This window comes from Macaca thibetana, chromosome 1 (genome assembly GCF_024542745.1).
Source record: "Macaca thibetana thibetana isolate TM-01 chromosome 1, ASM2454274v1, whole genome shotgun sequence".
NCBI lineage: Eukaryota > Metazoa > Chordata > Mammalia > Primates > Cercopithecidae > Macaca > Macaca thibetana.
Window position 1 is genome coordinate 211,899,346 of NC_065578.1, and position 21,056 is coordinate 211,920,401.

The window sequence follows — 21,056 nt, forward strand, 5'->3', positions numbered from 1 at the left end:
CAAATGAGAACCAAGGACTCTGCACAATCTCTTAGCTTAAGAGAGGCGAGAACATGACCACTGAAAAGCTTGTGAATGACAGTAAAGAGGAAATGTGTTGATTTCCATATAAGATGTACTTTACTGTTCATTAATAATTATTAAAAGCAAGTTTCAGCCAGGTGTGGTGGCTCACCGGGGCAGGAGGGTTACTTCAGGCCAGAAGTTCTAGACCATCTGGACAACATCACAAGATCCCCATCTCTACAAAAAATAAAAAGTTAGCTGGGTGTGGTGGCATATGCCTGTAGTGTGCCACCAGGAGGCACACTACAATTGAGATAACAATTGCTGAAGATGGTATTGAGGCTGCTAATGATATTAAGTGCAAAAGTCCCAACACAGTGAATAGCTTATCAAAGGTGCTATTAAAATTAGTACCATTGGTGCTTTAGAAATTACTGCTATTACGACCAGCTACTCAGGAGGCTGAGGTGGGAGGATCACTTGAGCCTAGGAGTTTGAGGTTATAGTGAGCTATGATCATGCTACTGTACTCCAGCCTAGGCAACAGAGCAAGACTCTGTCTCTAAAAAAATATATAATAATAGGCTGAGCATGGTGGCTCGTGCCTGTAATCCCAGCACTTTGGGAGGCTGAGGAGGGTGGAGCACCTGAGGTCAGGAATTCGAGACCAGCCTGACCAATAAAATGAAACCCCATCTCTATAAAAATACAAAAATCAGCCGGGCGTGCTGACAGCCACCTGTAGTCCCACCTACTCAGGAGGCTGAGACAGGAGAATTGCTTGAACCCGGGAGGCGGAGGCTGCAGTGAGCCAAGATCACGCCACTGCACTCCAGCCTGGGTGACAGAGCAAGACTCTGTCTCAAAAATAATAATAAGTTGCATAATGATCTCAGAAAAGCTAAGAGTGACATGCTCATATCCAAATTCTTAATCACTAGTAACCATTTGTCATTTTCTCCCTGATTGTGACCTCTCTAACAGGAATAATGGAGTCTACAAACTTTGGGGATAATTATTATAATAGATACAGTTTCAATCCTAATTTTATAGTCCAGACCCATAATCTCTTATCTACAATTTTGAGACCCAAAAACCTCAGAAACCAAAAGCTTATTCATATTTTTGTGGCAAATTTATCTGTCAGCGAAACTCAACTTTCATGGGGCTATGTATAGTCTGTACTCATTCTATAGTGTGAATGTTCATATACTTACAGAAATGTCAATGTGTTTGATTTTTCCATGCTATGTCAGACTCTTTTGATAGTGTTATGCTCCATATTCCTGTCTGATATTGGAAACGTTCTGAATTCTTTTTTTTTTTTTTTTTTTTTTTTTTTTAATTTGAGACGGAATTTCACTCTTGTTGCCCAAGCTGGAGCACAATGGCACAACCTTGGCTCACCACAACCTCTGCCTCCCGGGTTCAAGCGATTCTCCTGCCTCAGCATCCTCAGTAGCTGGGATTACAGGCATGCGCCACCACGCCCGGCTAATTTTGTATTTTTAGTAGAGACGGGGTTTCTCCATGTTGGGTCAGACTGGTCACGAACTCCCGACCTCAGGTGACTCGCCCGCCTCAGCCTCCCAAAGTGCTGGAATCACAGGCGTGAGCCACCTGCCCGGCGGAAGAATTCTGAATGCCAGAATCCATCTAAGCCCTAAGAATTCGGGGTAAAGGATGATAGAATGAATGGCTGGCCGACTGAACCATTTATTCACTAGCCCTCGTTCTGCTCTGTCTAGAACCACACAGATAAATCCAATCATTTGTTCATGTAATAAATCTGATATTTAAGGTTAACTAGGAAGATTCTACCAGGTTTTCTGTTGCCCTGACATAAATCCTTAGTCCTGTTCATTGTTTTGGAGTCTCTTGGACTTTTCTGATTCATTTAGCTTCCCGCTCACCCTGGGCTTCATCATCTGATAGTTCAGCTGTTCCAGCACTGGTACTATGATTTATGCAACAGATTCCACCTCTCACTTCTCACCACTTCCCAGGGTCGTCAGGCCAGACTCTTCACACCTCCTGCTCTGGGAAAAGTTCTCGAAGCTGGACTACTTCAAAATCAATGTTCCCCAACCTCAGGTAGATTCTCTAAGGAATGGATATCCTGAGACAAATCTAGGAAGCATTAGGGGAATGGGAAATCAAAAGCATTTTCATTCCAATTTCCGTTTTCCTCTCTAATCGTTCCCCATACTGCCACCTTCCGCATTCTTCAAACTGTAAGCACCACTTCCGCGTGCTTCACTACGAATGTATGACTTGTCCGCATACTTCCCTGGGGTCCTTCAGTATGTACTTACTAAGTGTCTGTTCTATACCAGACAGTGGAGCTGTGAATACAACCAAATTCCTGCCCTGGTGGAGCTTACGTTATAGAAGGGAGGTCCAGACCATCAATAAGTATAGAGTGAAGCTCCAAGGAAAAACAGAGCAGGGCAAAGAGAAGACAGCTAGGGGAGGTGGTTTATTGTATTTCAGTTACCCAGACAGTGCCTCTGAGTTGATGTCTAAGCAGAGACTCGGAGGTGAGGGAATAAGCTAGTGGATATCTGAAGAAAGAACCTTCCAGACAGATCGAGCATCGCATGCAAAGCTCAAGGAAGGAGCATGTTTAGTCAAGTGTCCAAAGTGACTGGAACAGGAGTGAGAGTTGCGAGGTAAGAGAAGAATTCCGAGAGGGAGCACTGGGGCCAGACTATGTAGCCTAGTGGGCCAAGTGAGGTCAGGCCTTTAATAAGGAGGGCATCGAGGAAGAACCGTGCACACTACTGCTAGTGCTAGAGTAAGAGAGATGAGGACTGAGAACTGACCTCTGGATTCGGGATCGTGGGTGAATGAGTGATATCCACAAGAGCAGTCTCTGTTGAGTGGTTAGGGACAGATTTCTGATTAACTGGGAGCCCAGGAAGCTGGCGCAGTGACTCTAGGTAACGCTCTTGAGGCGTTTGTATATGTAAAGGGTCACGATGGAAAGGAAGGCTGGCAGGAGGGCAAAGGGATTAGGGTTTTGTTTTTGTGTTTATTTTTGGTGGTGGGATAAACAGCATATCTGTCACTGGATAGAAATGATCCAGTAAAGGAAAAATTGTGACCTTTGTTCTCTCTTAATATGTGTGTTTCCTTGATTCATTCCTGACTTGTATCTCCCCACGTCTTATTCCTTAATTAAGCCATTCTTCCTCTTGCATAATACCAAATTATTATGATACAAATAGCTTTGTTGTACTCTTTTATGAGTTTTACAGGGAGGAAATTGCATAAACTCTCTATAAACTAATTTCTATGTTTAATAGCCCTTAAGTTCCCTCACCCCATAGCCTGACCAAAAAAGTCTTACTAAAAAAAAATAGGATACAAATGATCCATATACATCATCCTGGCTAGAGAAGTGTCATAAACTCCGGTGTTGTTAGAACCAATAGAGCTTAACTTTATATCTCACTGGCTGTAATACAAAACTTTTCTGAGCTATTTGAAAAAAGAAATCACTAAGATTAAGAAAATATCTTAACACAGGTGGAAATAGTAAAAGGATGTTTGCATGAAAAATGTCAAATGTAATAAACAGCACTATTCTCCAATAATAAAAGATGAATTTGGCTGTCAGATACAATTTTATAATAGCTTTGACCATCATGTACGGCAGGAGTATTTTTTTTAAATTTACTATCATTAGATTTGCGGAACCAGTGATTGTTGTTTTACTATTTTGTTAAGGAAACCTAAAACATCCTCAGAATATACAGAAAGAATATGCATTCTTATAGGACTGAAGGGCATATCAAGTGAGCTGCTTTGGTAAATACCATGAAAATCCAAGTCTGACATGGAATTATAATCATCTCTACTACAAGATGCAGAAGAAAACCAAACACTTTTTTTTTTCTAAATCAGATATTTAAAAATATTAATGATGACCAATATGATTAGAAGCTTTAAAATCCTAACATGTATATGAACAAAAATATTCCTATTTTCAGAGACTTAAACATATCATCTGAGCATTGAAAAAAGCTCTTAATAGTACCTTTCAGATTTCTCATCTGTTTTCAGATCCTGTATTACATTCCTTGAGAAAGATACTCTAAATTTTACAGAATAGAATTCAGGCTCTTTATTTACAAAATGGAGTGTGAACCTTGCTGGTTACTCATCTATCCTCCTCAAGCAATTGTATTTTCCTTCCTTATCAACACAGACTATCACAGTTCTAGGATTTGTCTGAGATGCTAGCCACCTCTGACTGCTTGCTATTCACTGGAGACTCCTGTGATTGTGATTTAAGATTGTAGGCCAGGCGCGGTGGCTCACACCTGTAATCCCAACACTTTGGGAGGCTGAGGTGGGCGGATCATGAGGTCAGGAGTTCGAGACCAGCCTGGCCGATATGACAAAACCCGTCTCTACTAAAAATACAAATATTAGCTGGGTGTGGTGGCACGTGCCTGTAGTTCCAGCTACTCGGGAGGCTGAGGCAGAAGAATCTCTTGAACCCAGGAGACGGAAGTTGCAGTAAGCTGGTATCATGCCACTGCACTCCAGCCTGGGTGACAGAGTGAGACTCCATCTCCAAAAAAAAAAAAAAAAAAAAAAAAAGATTGTAAAGGAAGTATGCTAACTGTCCTTTCTTCTAGATTTTTCATTTTTAGCCTCGTATGAGATTAGATCACCAAAAAACTACATTGGCATACTTGAAGTGTTTGCAAGCATTACTCTCCTCAGAAATGCTTTCACCAAGTTAAAATTTCGTCTCAGTTTTTATTGAGGATTTGTGTAGGGGGAAAGAATTGGCTATTGAAAAATGTCTGTGTCTTCTACATTTCAGATTTGTACTGACTACAATTCACATCCTTTATTTAGACAATCGTGTCAAAAATTCCTCCTAGAAATTAGAATCAGGAGAATGTGGTGGTTTTTTTGTCTTCTCCAGATGAATCTTACATGCTTTTCTTTTTCAAAGATGAACGCTATAGCCCACTGTGTTTCCATGACTACTTTTGCTTGAAAAGAGTTCAAAATTTGTCCAACTATTCAATAGAACTTCTCCTCCATATTTGCTAAAAGGCATGCATCCACTTTTCTAGTTTCTCTTTTAAAGTAATATCTTCAGTGTTGTAAAAGATTCAGTCTTTCAGAATCAAATGATTGTAGGCCCAGCATGGTGGCTCACGCCTGTGATACCAGCACTTTGAGAGGCCAAGGCGGGCATATCACCTGAGGTCAGGAGTTGGAGACCAGCCTGGGAAACATGGTGAAACGGCATCTCTACTGAAAATACAAAACTTAGCTGGGCGTGGTGGCAGGTGCCTGTAATCCCAGCTCCTTGGGAGGCTAAGGTACAAGAATCCCTTAAACCCCAGTGAGCCAAGATCATGCCACTGCACTCCTGCCTGGGTGACAGAGCAAAATTCTTCTCAAAAAAAAAAGAAAAGAATCAAATGATTGTAAGTAAATAGAAACATAAATAAATAAAATACATGTAAGTGAATATAATTAACATAAATATATAATGTATATAATATGTATTAAATATAAATGCATATATTGATATAAGCAAGAAAGTAAATAAAATACTTAAAAGATACTGATGATTACATATTTATTAAACAATATAAATACGGTTTTTGTTTGCTTAATTTTCCCAAACTTTTTGCTGTTATGCTGCCTCCAAACAGAGGTTCTCAAAATGTTCTCCTGGGCAAGCATTGTCACCATCACCTGGGGACTTGTTAGAACTATACATTCTTGAACTCCCACTCTGGGCCTATCGATTATGGGTGTAGAAACCAGCAATCTGTGTTTTTTTTTTTTTTTTTTTTTTTTTGAGACAGTCTCGCTCTTTCACCCAGGCTGGAGTGCGGTGGCCCCATCTCGGCTCACTGCAAGCTCTGCCTCCCAGGTTCAGGCCATTCTCCTGCCTCAGCCTCCCAAGTAGCTGGGACTACAGGTGCCCGCCACCACGCCTGGCTAATGTTTTGTATTTTTAGTAGAGATGGGGTTTCACCATGTTAGCCAGAATGGTCTCAATCTCCTGACCTCGTGATCCACCCGCCTCAGCCTCCCAAAGTGCTGGGATTACAGGTGTGAGCCATCACGCCCGGCCGCAGTCTGTGTTTTAACAAGTCTTTCAGGTGATTCCTACACACAGTGAAGTTTTAGAGCCACTGTTCTGGGTCTCAGGTAATAAAAAGGTGCATACAGTTCAAACCGCAAGCTCTCCACTTACCGGCATTCCTGCCTTGCTGTTTGCCTGCCTTCCTTCTTGCATCCTGTATTCCCGCTTTTTAACCTTCCTATGTATGTGCGTTGTGAGAGAAAATAGTGCAATGATGAAAGCAAAAGCTCTGGAAGTACATGACGTCTGTCTGGACTTGAACTACTATAAGTCGGCCACAAATTAGTGTGTGATCCTGAACAGGTAATTTGACCATTTTAAGTGTCAGTTGCATCATCTGTAAAAGTTGGATAACAACAATATCTACCTTAGGGGATTATTGCAAAATTAAAGGAGATAGTATCTGTAAGCTCTCTTGGTTCCGCATTTGACCCATTATAAGGTCTTAGTGTTAGCTGCTAATGTGATGAGCCAGCTGCTGTGCTGGGCGTGGAATGGAGGGAGAAAGGGCACTCTTTGCCTTAAGGATGCTTACATTACAGTGTCTTTTAAGATGCTTATTCTGTGGGTGTTCTCTAAAGGGAAATGGATATTGAATTTGGGAAATAAATTGCAAGTCATCTATTCAAATCTACTTTCTACTGTAGGAATATCATTTTCATAGTAATAATGGCTAGACATGTAAGCCCATGATTTTGTCCCCTTTTTAGTCCTAGTGTGATGTGGAGAGTGCAGACTCTGGAGTTAACCACATCTGGATTCTCTTTTTCATTCTTCTATTGAGTGACCTCAAGAGCCTCTCCGCGCCCCAGGCTGCTCATCTCTAAAACAGGATGGTGGCATCACTCATGTTTGGTCACAAGGTGGTCAAATGAGATGGTGCGCATGATGTGCCCGCTGTCTCTGGCACACTACCGCCCCACTGTAAATAGTCACTGTCTTCAAATAAAAAAGCAACCCAGGCCTTTTTCTGGGTATCTATGAATGCTAGGACAGCTTTCCCTGTTCTCAGATGAAAACAATATCTATATAAATGTTACCAGTTGATTATGCTTCAACCCTCCTCAATGAGACACTCTTTAAAAAAAGGAACGTAACTGTATATAAAGTCAATCTGTTATCTTCTTTGAGCATGTTTGTTCATTGTAGACTCATCTAAGTACCCTCTCGTGTAGCCATCATTTGTCTATCTGGTCCACAGACATCCCGTGAGAGATTCTTTAAATGATTTTTTGGAATAAAAATATATTACATGTATGTCTCCTAACCTAGGAGTTAGTGAGGCTAGGTTGACATGATTTCTTGTTGAATCCTTACAGTCTCCTAATGGTCATATATTGAAGACATTAGTTCTTCTGTAAGATGGAAGAAAACATAATGCCCTAAATATTTTGTAACTTTAAATTTTATGTACATTCATTCAAACTAAATTGTTATGTATAGATGAAATTATAGCAGCAAATCAGTAAACTCAAAGGTCAAGTCCAATAAAATCCTTAGTAGTTTACTCAAAATGTGAATTGGGCATGCAGACACATCACTGAAGAGTTCACCAGAAGAAGGAGGCAAAAAACAAGAGATTTCCATCTAAGCCTAGCTGTTTACCAGAATTTATCTCTGTGATTTTTTACTGTGCATCATCATCCATTCATTTAGTCAGCTATTTTTTAAACATCTAGTGAATACTTGCCTGTGTGAGCTTTAATGTAATGCCCTGGAAATATAAAGATGACTATACGTGACTCCTGAACTCAAGGATCTTACTATTTAGCACAGCAAAGAGACAGATAAATAGTCAGAAGTCATCTTGAAATTGAAAATCTGGGGGGAAAAAAGTATGTGAGAGCTTAGAGGATTACATAAATAAGCTTGCCTGGAGGGTCAGATATGTTTCCTATAGGAAGCTAATTTTGAGCTTAACCCGAAAGGCCTCATGGGAGAGCACAGGAAAAGGAAAAATGAACAGGCAGTCCCAGGGGAACAGATTAGCAAAGATGTCCCTTAGGAGTTGGGGGTGCTTCTGTATTGCTGGAGCCCAGGGAACATTGCAGAGAATAAGGGGAGATTAGGTGAGTTGGAGCCAGACTGCAAATGGCCTCGCAGACCTCACTAAGGAAATTAAACAATTTTTGCTTGGCAAATGAATAAGTGGCTCAGATGATTCCCGTGTTTGTAAAGGATGGATTAGATTTCAGAGTTGGAGGCCAGTCTGCAGGCACTGGTTCAGGGGACATGAGAAGCTAGAAAAACAGGGACAGTGGAATTAGAAAGGTTGAGACAGATTTTAATGTCATTACTGAAAAATAATTAACAGAACTTGTTAACTATTTGCATATGCATAGAAGGGGTGGGGAAGAGGGAGAGAAAAGATTCAGAGGTTTATCAAGGAACTGGATGGATGGCTTTGACTGGTTATGCTCTTAACCAAGGCCCAGGCACGTGAGAGGGAGGAGAATGTCCTCTAGAACCTGGAGCTCAGGAGAAAGGTCAAGGCTAGAGGATTGGAGCTCAAAGTCTTCACCCCAGAAGTGGTAGTTAGAATTACAAAGTGGAAAATTCCTGCAGATACTATGGAGTCCAGATTAGAGTCCTGGAGGGAAAGGATAATATTTGAAAGGAAGCTTAATAAATGAGCAACAGAAGCAATTAAGGAAACATGTCCAGAAAGATCGCTGGAAAACTCCAAAGTTCTCTGAAAACTGAAGGATAAGCGAGTTGTCAAGAATTGGGGACCAGTGGCCAGGCCTAGTGGCTCACGCCTATAATCCCAGGATTTTGGGAGGCTGAGGTGGGCGGCTCACCTGAGGCCAGGAGTTTGAGACCAGCCTGACGAACATGGTGAAACCCCGTCTCTACTTAAAACACAAAAATTAACTGGGCATGGTGGGGTGCACCTGTAATCCCAGCTACTTAGGAGGCTGAGGCACGAGAATCACTTGAAACCCGGGAGGCAGAGGTTGTAGTAAGCTGAGATCATGCCACTGTACTCCAGCCCAGGTGACAGAGGGATACTCCATTGAAAAATAAAAATTAAAAATTAGGGATTAGGGACTAGTAAACCATTTCAGAGTCATGAGCATGGTGGAGAGTAAAGACTAGAAAGCAACAAGTAGATTTGCCACTTAAAGGAGGACTGGTGGCTTTTTGTGACTAGACATAGAAAGAGGCAGATGTGTGTGATGATTTGTATGTGTGTACAATTTATTTGTTTTGTTGGTTTTAAAATGAGTGCACAGCAGCGTTCATCCACACCCATCATTACTAATCTATAGCCGTTCTAAAATTATGGGGGAAGGTTCTTCCTTTCTGAGGGAGCTCACCCACGTGTCACAATGTTCTGCATCTTATAGAATCTTAGACAGTCATCAAAGAGATTCAGCCCACAGGGAATTAATGTGATTGGTCGAATGTGTTTTCTTATGAGTAAATGATCCTATCAGCTCTTTTCACCCACATATACCCCACAAAAAAAAAAATGGTTTCGGGAAATACAGATACACAGAATATCTGTGCATTAATTTTATGTTCATGGGAGGAATACATCTGTGGTTTTTGGAACATAAGTATAGATACTTATCTAGCTGTCAAGGAGTCCTAGATTTTGGACTATGAATATTCTGTAAAATTCAGCTCCTATTGTTGACAAAAGTGGCAGGCTTGCTGCATGTGTTACTGTGAAGGGAGGGGAGTACGATGTCTGCAAGGCATCCATGCTGGCCCCGGACCCCCAGGGAGCTGGGGCAGACCCCTCTGGACCCCACAGCACGATGTCTTACTTCTGCACTCTCCATTACTGAGCCACTTAGTCCCTCCAGGGCTGACACTTGCATGAAGCAGCTCAAAGATGGTTTTTTGTTTTGTTTTGTTTTTTTTGTTTTTTTTTTTTTTTTTGAGACAGAGTCTTGCTCTGTCACTCAGGGTGGAGTACAGTGGCATGATCTTGGCTCACTGCAGACTCCGCCTCCCAGGTTCAAGCGATTCTCCTGCCTCAGCCTCCAGAGTAGCTGGGATTACAGGCGCCCACCACTGCGCCGACATTTCTCTCCTAATAAAGATGTATTTTTCTCTACACTCTCCCTACCTAACCCCAGACCCATTTACAAAAAATTAGCCAGGCACGGTGGCGGGCACCTGTAGTCCCAGCTACTCGGGAGGCTGAGGCAGGAGAATGGCATGAACCCCGGCTAATTCTTTGTATTTTTAGTAGAGATGGGGTTTCACCGTGTTTGCCAGGAGGGTCTCGAACTCCTGACCTCATGATCCACCTGCCTCGGCCACCCAAAGTGCTGGGATTACAGGCGTGAGCCACCGTGCCCAGCCCAAAGATGTTTTTAAAGCTTGATTTGCTTTGTGTTAGGAACTACTTTATGCTCATTTGAGTTGTGATTCCTAATCATTTGGGGTGCAAACGCAGTGTTTTCTCTGAGAAAGTCAGAGATTCTCAGTGATGAAATTTATAAATAGGTGCCTGAGGAAGCCTTGTAAGTTTTTTTTCTTTGAGATAATGATAAGTGACTTGGGGTTGATTTTGTTTCCAGTATATCTCAGGGGTTTTGTAGTTCTGTACGAGGGTATTTTAAGTCATGAGGTTATAAAAGAGAGAACAGAGAGCTAGGAATAAACTTCCCCAAATCACCTTTAATTACAAAAGACATCAAATAAACTTCCCCAGATCACCTTAATTCCACAAGACATCTAAGAGTTTTGTCTTTACCTGGAGAGAAAGACCCACAGCTCCTAAGTGGACTCTTCTAACCAGCTTTTGTCTGGAATCTTCACCACCTCTGTCTCTCCTCCCCACACACTCCCCACCTTATGCCCCCCGCCGTGTGTGTGTGTGTGTGTGTGTGTGTATGTGTGTGTCTTTCTCTTTTTTCTCTCCTTCTACTTTTGGGTAAAAAAGCTTTAAATTTGTTAGCAGACCCGATGGTGTTGTTTTAGTAAAGAACATTGTGAACTGGTAGTAATGATCATTATATCTGCTTTTAGTGTACTGTTAGCAGATCCGTCTCTGCTCTATCAGGCCCTCAGACCTGTGACATCCCAGCTCCACGTTGCACTTAACCTCTCCTAGGCTGGGAGATTCCGTTGGCAAACAGGGCTACTTCCAGCAAGCCGAACTGCAGCCAGCAGGAAATGAAACCGTCTGCCACAGATACTTATTTAGACCAAGTGATTAACGTTCAGTGGCAGAAAAGTGGCTTCCTTTCTCATTCGATTGAATGATGAAAGCATGTCTGTTTCCTTGATAAGGCTGTGGCCAGTTTGGCGTTCGGTCTGAAAGGTGGATGAAGATATTCTGCCTGCAGAGCGGGCTGCGGGGATGTCGGCTTTCTTTTCTCTGTATCTGTGCCAGAGTGTATCTCCCTTCTTCATCTCACAAACTGTTTTTAAACTTAATCACACTGAACTTTTTGTATATGTTTGCCTGACAATAAATGGGTCTGGGGTTAGGTAGGGAGAGTGTAGAGAAAAATACATCTTTATTAGGAGAGAAATGAGAAGCCACTGTCGTTTTAAATAACCCTTAGTGTAAATGAGCCCAGTTATAGTGAGGCCAAAATGGGAGAAACTTTTCATTGGTTTTGAAAAATACCACAATAAAAATAATAGGAATTTAAAACGAGTTTTAACAAATTCTGTGATAAAAAGTATTTTTTATTCTCTCACATATTCCCCTCTGATTTTATAAACTTTAAAAATATTCTAATTTTCCTAGACTCAAGTTTTTCTTTGCTTAAGAACTTACTTTTATGCTTAATGCCCTAACCAAGTGAACCTGTTACCACTTAGAATGTTTACTTGTAAGGAATAAAAATTCGTATAGATGTTTCGAAATTTATTTAGCTTCTCTTTCAGTTACATTTACAACTTTATTTTTGGAAAATAAATTTAGTGTAAAGATGTTTTTAAAGGTAAATCTGAGCTTAAGTTTTACTCATTAAAGATGTTTTATTTTCATATGGTCCTTTTTGCCCAAGACCTAGAAAACAGTTTCAACTGAGAAATAACCTTATAGTCATATTCCTCACCAAATGCTTCACACCTCCCAGAGGTAGTTCTCTGTAGCATCACAAACTCTGTCATTACCAATTAACAATATCACACTTTTTTACCTTGATAAGCTTGAATTTCAGGTTTTATATTCATTCCAGCATTACTCTATCTTTATGGGAACCTGCTGAATAAGCTGATTGGATGATACAATATCTTAGAATCATATATTTTTTGAAATATGGAGCCGTGATTCGCTGCCTGTCTATAAGTCAGACTTTGGGGCTTCCCTAACCTTCTAGACGCTACTGCGAACAATGAAGTATGTGGGAGCTGGGGGCTGGGGAGAAGCCTGCGACCACTAAAATTACTGCCTGCAAGTCCAGGAACTCCATTCGTTTTGTTAGAAACAAACTGGGAGTCTTACTGCTCTAATTTGAGGCGCCATTTAACTTAGTTATCTGGCTTTCTCTAGAGAAGACAGAGATTGTGAAAAGGAGATAGAGTTTCTGCTTAAGGTAGGCATGCTGGCTCTATCAAGAAGTGATCACAGCCTATCATCTTAAGAAGAAACAGAAGACATAAAAAGTACAAACAAAGCCAGCAAAGTACAGTGTTGGATTAGGGCCTGGGCAGGCTGCCTTATATATCTCAGGAGGTCTTAGTCCTTAGCAGGGTGGCCCTGTATTACAGCACATTACAACAGTGGCGTGTCCAATGATGAACATGGGCCCTCAACTAAAAGTTAAGTCGTTCCATTTCTTTGTTTGTTTGTTTGTTTTTGTTTTTGAGACAGAGTCTCATTCTGTTGCCCAGGCTGGAGTGTAGTGGTGCGATCTGGGCTCACTGCAAGCTCTGCCTCCCGAATTCAAGCAATTCTCCTGCCTCAGCCTCCCGAGTAGCTGGGATTACAGGCACCCACCACCACGCCCAGCTAATTTTTGTATTTTTAGTAGAGACAGGGTTTCACCATGTTGGCCAGGCTGGTCTCAAACTCCTGACCTCATGATCCACCCTCCTTGGACTCCCAAAGTGCTGGGATTACAGGCATGAGCCACCACACCAGGCCTTCCATTTCTTTAAGAGAGAGAAAAGTTGAATTTGTTTCAAGAAAGAGTATTCAAAGTTGGTTCTACAAAGATAGGTCCGTAAAGGGGCAAGTTTCCATTATTTGGGAATTACACATTCATTGAATAATCTCACTGTTTCTGAGCATTGCTACAAGGAAAGTTTGCTTCGAGATGAAATTTACTTTACTCATGTTGGTCACCTACTCTGTTTGCCAAACCTGATTCCCTCTGCTCTTTGGTTATTTCCCATAATTAAATTCTCCCTTAAAAGATACAGAATGCCTCATATTATTTCATGACTCTTGGTCCTCCATGTAAGGGATGAGGACTGGCCTTTGAAATTTATTCCGCATGGTTTTGTTTCTGAAGTTTCATAGACAATAAAAGATATAGTAAAATATTAAAATAAACATCAAGTTTTATAGACATTATCTACCATTTAGTATCCATCGCTTCCATCTAAAAGATAATGCTACATTTCCTGTTTTCTAGTCTCTGCTTTCTGTGTTGTTGTTTGATTTTTTTCCCAAAGTCACTAAAAATGATGAATGAGGTTTCTTTTCATTATCATTTTGCTCATGTTTTCCTTCTGTTATCTGGGTTGCTAATTAGAAGTTGCAACTGTTCAAACGAGCCTATCACAGATGTCATCTTAAAATTTTTACTTCCCTTTTTAGTTCTCTTATAGGGTGAAATCTTAATTCACAAATGCTCTGTCAGTCCCCCTTTGTGTGAATGCATCGACTAAAATGTATATATACACACACACATATATAGACACACACACACACACATATATATATATATACCTTCATGAATCATGCACAGGAGCTGTGTCTCTGGACAGCATCCATAGACCCCCACCAGGATTAGAAGTTAAACTCAAGTGCGGACACAGTTTGGAAGCCTTTTGACCATCTTCTTCAGCCCTGCTCTTGTTTCCTCTCTCAGTATACACTTCCCTCTTCAAGGTGATTGCTTTCTCATTCTACAAATGAGGTATTGTCCCTCTTTTTACTTTCTCCTCCTTCCCACACAGGACATATTGGTCATTTTAAGTTATTGTTTGAAATGTTATCTCCACCATGCCTTTTCACTTAAAGCCTTTCAGGTCTAGTTGTGACATGAACATCTTTTTTCTAGTTAGTTTAGGAAATGTTGGGCATCACTGAATGAGGAGTGAGGCAGGAGAGAAAGAGGAGGGACCACGTACAAACAGTTACTCAACAGACTCAGAATGGCAGCTGATGAAATCTGCCGCCGTAAACCAAATGGAGAGCCCAAGTAGGAAGATGCGAATGTTGGCAGCTGGCTCAGGCTGTCTTTGACTTCTCCCTCATTATTTTTCTTATTTCTGCCAACTCTGGCAACACATTCGACCTCGAGGGATGCATTCTTTTTTCCTGCCGAAAGTGTGGGAAAATGTCTTGTTGTCAGAGCTTTGTTGAAATAAAATTGGCTTTTGAAAGCAGCAGCATTTGCTAGGAAGCTTAGGAGGAGTGAGACTTGGGAGCAAGTTGATGTGGTTTGGGTTTGCGATCCAGTACAACAGCGGGGACTGAGGAGGTGTCGTTGTTCTGGGGGTCTGTCTGGCAGCACCGCTGGGGCTTCAGGGAGTGTGAATGCCTCAGTTCCAGGGCACCGTTTCTCAGGGTGGTCCTTACAGGCCAGCTACACCGGGTTCTGCTGGGTGCCGCTTCTGAAAGCATCCCAGAGTGACTAAATCAGAATAGCTAAGAATTGGCCTAGAGAGCTGCATTTTAACAAATTCTCCATGCATCTCCTGCTCCGAAATTAGAAGAGGAACTATATTCAAGGTTCTGGGACTCAGTTTTCCAGCTGCCCAGGTCATTTATGTGTGCATAGCCAGAGGCGCTTAGGGTGAGGTGACTGACTCATCCTAATCACACACATGAGAAACCGAGGCATATACCTGAAAACCAATCGGAACTTTTGCCTGCATACAGGAATCCTATGGCAGCAGAAGGGAGAACTGTTCGTAGTTCTTGAAGCTCAGTTTCGTGTTTCTTGACTCTTACTCAACCTTTATATGTTATTCTTTCATGTTCAATCCATTTTCCTTTTCCAAGAGAAGTATAAACGATTAAGATGTGTCTGTTAAACAAGGCTCGGCAGTCAGCTTGCTCCAGAAAGATCTCTGTAACCCCTGCCTACCCACCCAGGATCCTCCTCCAGGACACAGTTGTACCTTATAGGAACCTAGGTGGTTGCTCTTAATCAACATTGCCATTTACTTGCTCATGAGTGTCTTCCTCCTAGTAGACATTGATATAGTAGACATCTCCTACTAGATCATTGTGCCTGTTATATTGAGCTGTGCCTAGTGCTGGACCTGGAGTTAATGCTTCAGAAATGACTGAAAAATGAATGGATGAGCTGAAAGATCTCGTGAGGCCTCTGATGTACATTCTCCTCAATTTTTGTGGTCTCTGCCATAAGGAATGACGGAATGTTTTTGTGTAAAATTAAAAATGTTTGTATTAGGCTCAGCTTCTTGTGATCCTTACAAAAATGTGTTTTGAGAACAAAATAAACAGGATTGGGAGAAAATTAAGATGCTTTGAGGATCTAAATACTTGTAAAGTACATTTTATTTGAAAGCCACGAAATGCTTTAAAAAGCTCCAAGTAAATGTAAGAGGAGATCCACTGGATTTTGGCTAAGTACTGAAAAAAAAAAAAAAAAAAAAAAAAACAGTTTCCTTAATTCTCTATCCAAATACTTCAACTTAAATTTACTGGTAGCTGTTTCAGAGGAAGATGAGGACACTGCAGTCCTTAGTTTGTTATAAAGAAAATGTTTTTATCTTCAAATGTTTAGAGGAAGGATTAAAGACAATTTATGACTTGGGTGAAAAGTAATAAAAGTGGTAACCATGAAGTATCTTCTAAGTTGTCATCGTTTTCTGGAATTACTAACAATATCAACCAGGCAGGCATTTCATATCTGAAAGGAATTACTTTCATTTGTCATGCTTTAATATAAACTATAGCATCAATCTTATAGCTGCAATACTGAGTTGTTTGTTTCATTCTATTGTTTAAAAAGAGGAATTGATTTAGTTGTAAAGGAGATGAATTCTGTCATTAGATCTTTTGCCACAGGGATCAAGAAATATATTTATAATTCACTTCTTTCAGGAAATGAGGCTGTAATGTCTATATGAAATGCATTTTATTAAGATCAAGGCATAGCCTTTTTGGTTTCTCCAGAAATAATTCATTTTTAATTCCCAAGGAAAAATCACAGTAATAAAAAATAAGTTTTACCTGATAGATTATCTTCCTTGTCATAGCTCTCCTTTTTATTAAAAAAAAAAACCCAGTTTATAGATTTCTTACTATTTGTTTAATTAAAACAATAATAAATTGTATAGCCTTTTACAGTGCATAGAGAACTTTTTAAATAAAATTTTACTCAGTCCTTGCAACTCTGTGCAGTGATAATGAAGATAATATATAATGAAGCCTTTTCACTCTTTGAGGGAATGGTGAGGTTCAGGGGTATAAGAACACTACCGGTGTCAAAGAGCAGAGCCAGAAATTCACACAGGACTTTGCTCCAAATAGCATCTTCTTTTAACTGTACCTCTGGTGAGTTCAGTGTTGTTTTCCTTGTCATATATGCTTAAGGAGAAATATTATTAACATTAAAATGTTATTACTGCTCACTCTCTTGTCATCCATTAAATGATTGGTTCCCATGCTAGGTGACGCTCAGTTTTTAGAGACGGCTCAAGTATTTATTGCAAGGGATTTTTATGCTTGAGTGTGTGTGGTATAGGAAGTTAATCTGAGAAAATTTTAAGTAAGCATGGCATGTACTTTTTTTTTTTGAGACGGAGTCTCGCTCTGTGGCCCAGGCCGGAGTGCAGTGGCCGGATCTCAGCTCACTGCAAGCTCCGCCTCCCGGGTTCCCGCCATTCTCCTCCCTCAGCCTCCCGAGTAGCTGGGACGACAGGCGCCCGCCACCATGCCCAGCTAATTTTTTTGTATTTTTTTTTAGTAGAGACGGGGTTTCACCCTGTTAGCCAGGATGGTCTTGATCTCCTGACCTCGTGATCCGCCCTCCTCAGCCTCCCAAAGTGCTGGGATTACAGGCGTGAGCCACTGTGCCCGGCCGTCATGTAAATTTTTATGTGACACTATTTTTTTTGGCGGGGGGAGGCAGGGGAGAGAGTCTCACTGTTGCCCAGGCTAGAGTGCAGAGGCGCTGATCACAGCTCACTGCAGGGCATGCCCGGCTAAGTTTTTATATTTTTGGTGGAGTCAGGGACTCACTCTGTTGCCCATGCTGGTCTCGAACTCCTGGGCTCAAGCAATTCACCCGCCTTGGCATCCCAAAGTGCTGGGATTACAGGCATGAGCCACTGCGCCCTGGCTGTGATACTCTTTAATTATTCTAATGCTTCTAACTTATATCATGGTGCCAATCCTATTTATGTAACAGAATCAATCTCGTACTCTCAGCTGACAATGAGGGGTATTTCATTATTTACTTGTGTATAAGATTCCTTTTATATAGGATGAAATGCATACACACTCTGCATAGAAATTCTGATGTGTTTGTGTATTACTCCATTCAATCATACTGTGATTCCAAGTTAAGAACTCCTAGATAAATGAGCCTCTGTAGTTGTAACAGTTTAGGCTTTCAATTCAAATGTCAGATAACATTCTTCTGTGTATTATATTATTTTCTGCAATAATTCAAATCTTTATTGAGTTGAGGTTTGCTCGCTTACTATAAGGTAGAATGAGGTGATCTAAGTAGGTTTTGCTTAAATACATGTGTCTTCTTCCCATCAGAGTAAAAGAAGCCGAGGAGGTGTGTAGACAGAAGAAGGGAAAATCACTTTATAAAATAAAACCAAGACATGATTCTGGAATTGTAAGTATTTCACTTTACTGATTTTTAACTTGTTATTTTCTTTGGCTTTTAAATCCTATTTTCGTAATATATACAAACTCATAATATTTTAATTATTTTTCTACTAAGTGTGCATAAATAAGGAGCTTCTGACTTCAAGAATCTCCTTTTTCTTATGCCTTTAATCAGGCCCAGAAGGCTAGGAGTCTTGATATTCATTATTCAAAACTTAAGAATTAGGCTGCGGGTTGTGGCTCATGCCTGTAATTCCAGCACTTTGGGAGGCCGAGGTGGGCGGGTCATGAGGTCAGGAGATCAAGGCCATCCTGCCCAACATGATGAAACCCTGTCTCTACTAAAATACAAAAAAATAGCCGGGCATGGTGGTGTGTGCCTGTAGTCCCAGCTACTCGGGAAACTGAGGCAGAGGAATCGCTTGAACCTGGGAGGTAGAGGTTGCAGTGAGCTGAGATTGTGTCACTGCACTCCAGCCTGGCGACAGAGTGAGACTTTGTCTCAAAAAAAAAAAAAAAAAAAAAAAGTTAAGATAAATCTACTGAATCTACTGAGGGTGTGCATTTATGTGGATATGTGCATGTTGGCAGGGGCAGGGTGGGGAGACCATCTTTCACTTTCTTTATTACACACAGATCACGGCACAGGCTGTATTTGAGCCATGAGTGATCATTATAGTTGGATTAGCTCCACTGGGATCTGAAACTTGCTGGGAAGTGCCAAGAGCAGTGTGACGCTTCGCACAGGGTGCCCAGGGTGCCCAGACCCCGTTTATATCCACAGATGGCTCGGCAGGGTTGGCTGCTGGACAGTGGTCAGTCCAGAGACGGAGTTTAACAAGCTCATTTAAGTTTCATGCTGGCCCATTCCCCGCTTTAAAACAAAATGCCAGCTTGTCCACCCTGGGAGGGAAGGGCTTGGGTGAAATGACAAGGCTTTTCCGTGTGATACTGAGGATGTTTTGTTGACTGCTTTGAGGGATTATCACTTGGTACCACAGTGTAGGTAAATGATGCTGTTTTAAATGAAAAGTTGAGTTAGGCCTTAAGGTAGGACCATTCTACATTGAATTAGTCTAATGTAGTCTAAAGGGAAAAGACATTAAAATCATATCCCAAGTTGGGATATGATTAAATAGCCCTATTTTTTTAAGTTAGGAATTGTATCTTCATTTAGAAGCAATGATCCCTTCAGTTTCTCTGTATCAAAATGATCTTATCTAATGTTAACTACTGCATGGTAGCTCAGCTTCTTTTCTGCTCCTGTCTGATGCCTCAATCTTGTAATTGCATTGAATGAGGAGGGATGGCTACTTATTAGTTCACCTCAGTCCTGCTATTGTAAGTACAGAAGATGATTAGAGTACGTTTACCATGAAGTGAAGCAGCCACTTCAGTTTTCACATTCATGTATTTGCATGTAGGACTGAGGATGAGAATGGTGAGTTTGACACTCTTTCGTATTGGTTAGAAGTTAAATTTTTAAAACCTTTTTTTTCTCAAAAGTATTTGGCGATTGATCTTGAAAAAAGTGGTCAAAGGTAACACAGAACCCACTTACATTTTTTTCCTTTATGGATTGGTAGACCTTTAACCTTGTCCCACAGAATTTGATCCAAATAAAAAGGTCCTTTTTAGGCTACTCTAAACTTCTCCCATTTTTAAAAGTTCTTTCTAACTATAACTTTTATCTGGTGTATTTGTTTTCAGAAAGCAAAGATAAGCATGAAAACTTGAACAATGAAAAGCAGAATGAAAATGAGTCATTGCAACGACTTTCACAAAATTCAGCTGACCTGAGGGTGGGAAGGAAACTACCGTCATTCTGCTCATGTTTCTTCTTGACCTCTTGCATAATCTTTTTGTTTTCTAGACAGTTCACTAATTGTTGAATTTTACTGTATATTCATATAAAAATACAAAAGTACTAGACCAGTGGAGAATTTGACGCCTTTTCTTTTTGTAAAAGTTTATGGTATTATACCGATAGACCAAAACAGCATGTATAAGAGGCAGTATCTGCACTAATTCTGAACATGCTAAACATTAACTAAAATTCCCTGTTGTGAGAATATTCCTCATCACAGCAAAAACACTTTCCTTTCTACTGACAACCAGTCCACGTCACAGCATTTAGACATATGGGTAAAATCTTATTTCTAGTGAATTGTTTGTATCAGTTTCATGTCTACGTGTAAATTTTCTATTTTAAAATTTGAGTACCATTTATAATCAGTGCTTTCCAAACTCTTGGGTTGCTCTCCATAGCTATATATTTGTGAAAGAAGATGGTCATTTTTTTACTGAAGTCATACAATGACTTGAGTCAGCTCATAATGCAAAACGTGATGGTTTTGTATGAGCTGGGTTTTTGGGGTTTTTTTTTTTTTTCATTACTTTTAATGATCTTCGTTGCAAGTTATAGTTGTGGATAAAGGGGAAAATTTATTGCTCTTGCAAATCAATTATGGAAAGCAACTTAAGAAAAACAATGTTCTAAATCATAATTGTTTGTATTTATGTAAAGTATGGTCTCTTACTTTTTAGTTTGTAGTTTAAGTGCAAAGGAGCAGTAGTGGTTATTTTCCTGTTGTTTTGTAGTCTTCCTGTCCCCCTTCAGCCCCTCCAGTGTGTATATTACCATTCTCCAATGAAATAATAGGGCATTTAACAAAGATCGCTATGTGCAATACTGTATTTAGTGTTTCTATTTCAATTTTTCTAGGATGTTAATTTATATGAAAATAAAATGGATAATAAAAGAATAAAGATACTTGCAAAATACAGCTGTCATATTTAACATGGGGCGGGGAATAAGAGAAGGAGGGAAAGTAAGTTAGGCATGCTGCATATTCACCTGCACAAAAAGAAAAAACAAGGCCGGGCGCGGTGGCTCAAGCCTGTAATCCCAGCACTTTGGGAGGCCGAGACGGGCGGATCACGAGGTCAGGA

The 21,056-nt window shown here is 40.6% G+C and overlaps 1 protein-coding gene across 1 annotated transcript in view; it reads left to right on the top strand.

The window, feature by feature from the left end:
* The window catches only part of FMN2 (formin 2), a 405,197-nt gene extending 384,311 nt beyond the window's left edge, over window positions 1-20,886 (top strand). The window contains 2 exon segments of the mRNA XM_050770753.1: window positions 18,030-18,111; window positions 19,815-20,886. Coding sequence (XP_050626710.1) covers window positions 18,030-18,111; window positions 19,815-19,841 — 109 coding nt within the window. The 3' untranslated portion in view covers window positions 19,842-20,886.
* Window positions 20,887-21,056: the final 170 nt, after the last annotated feature.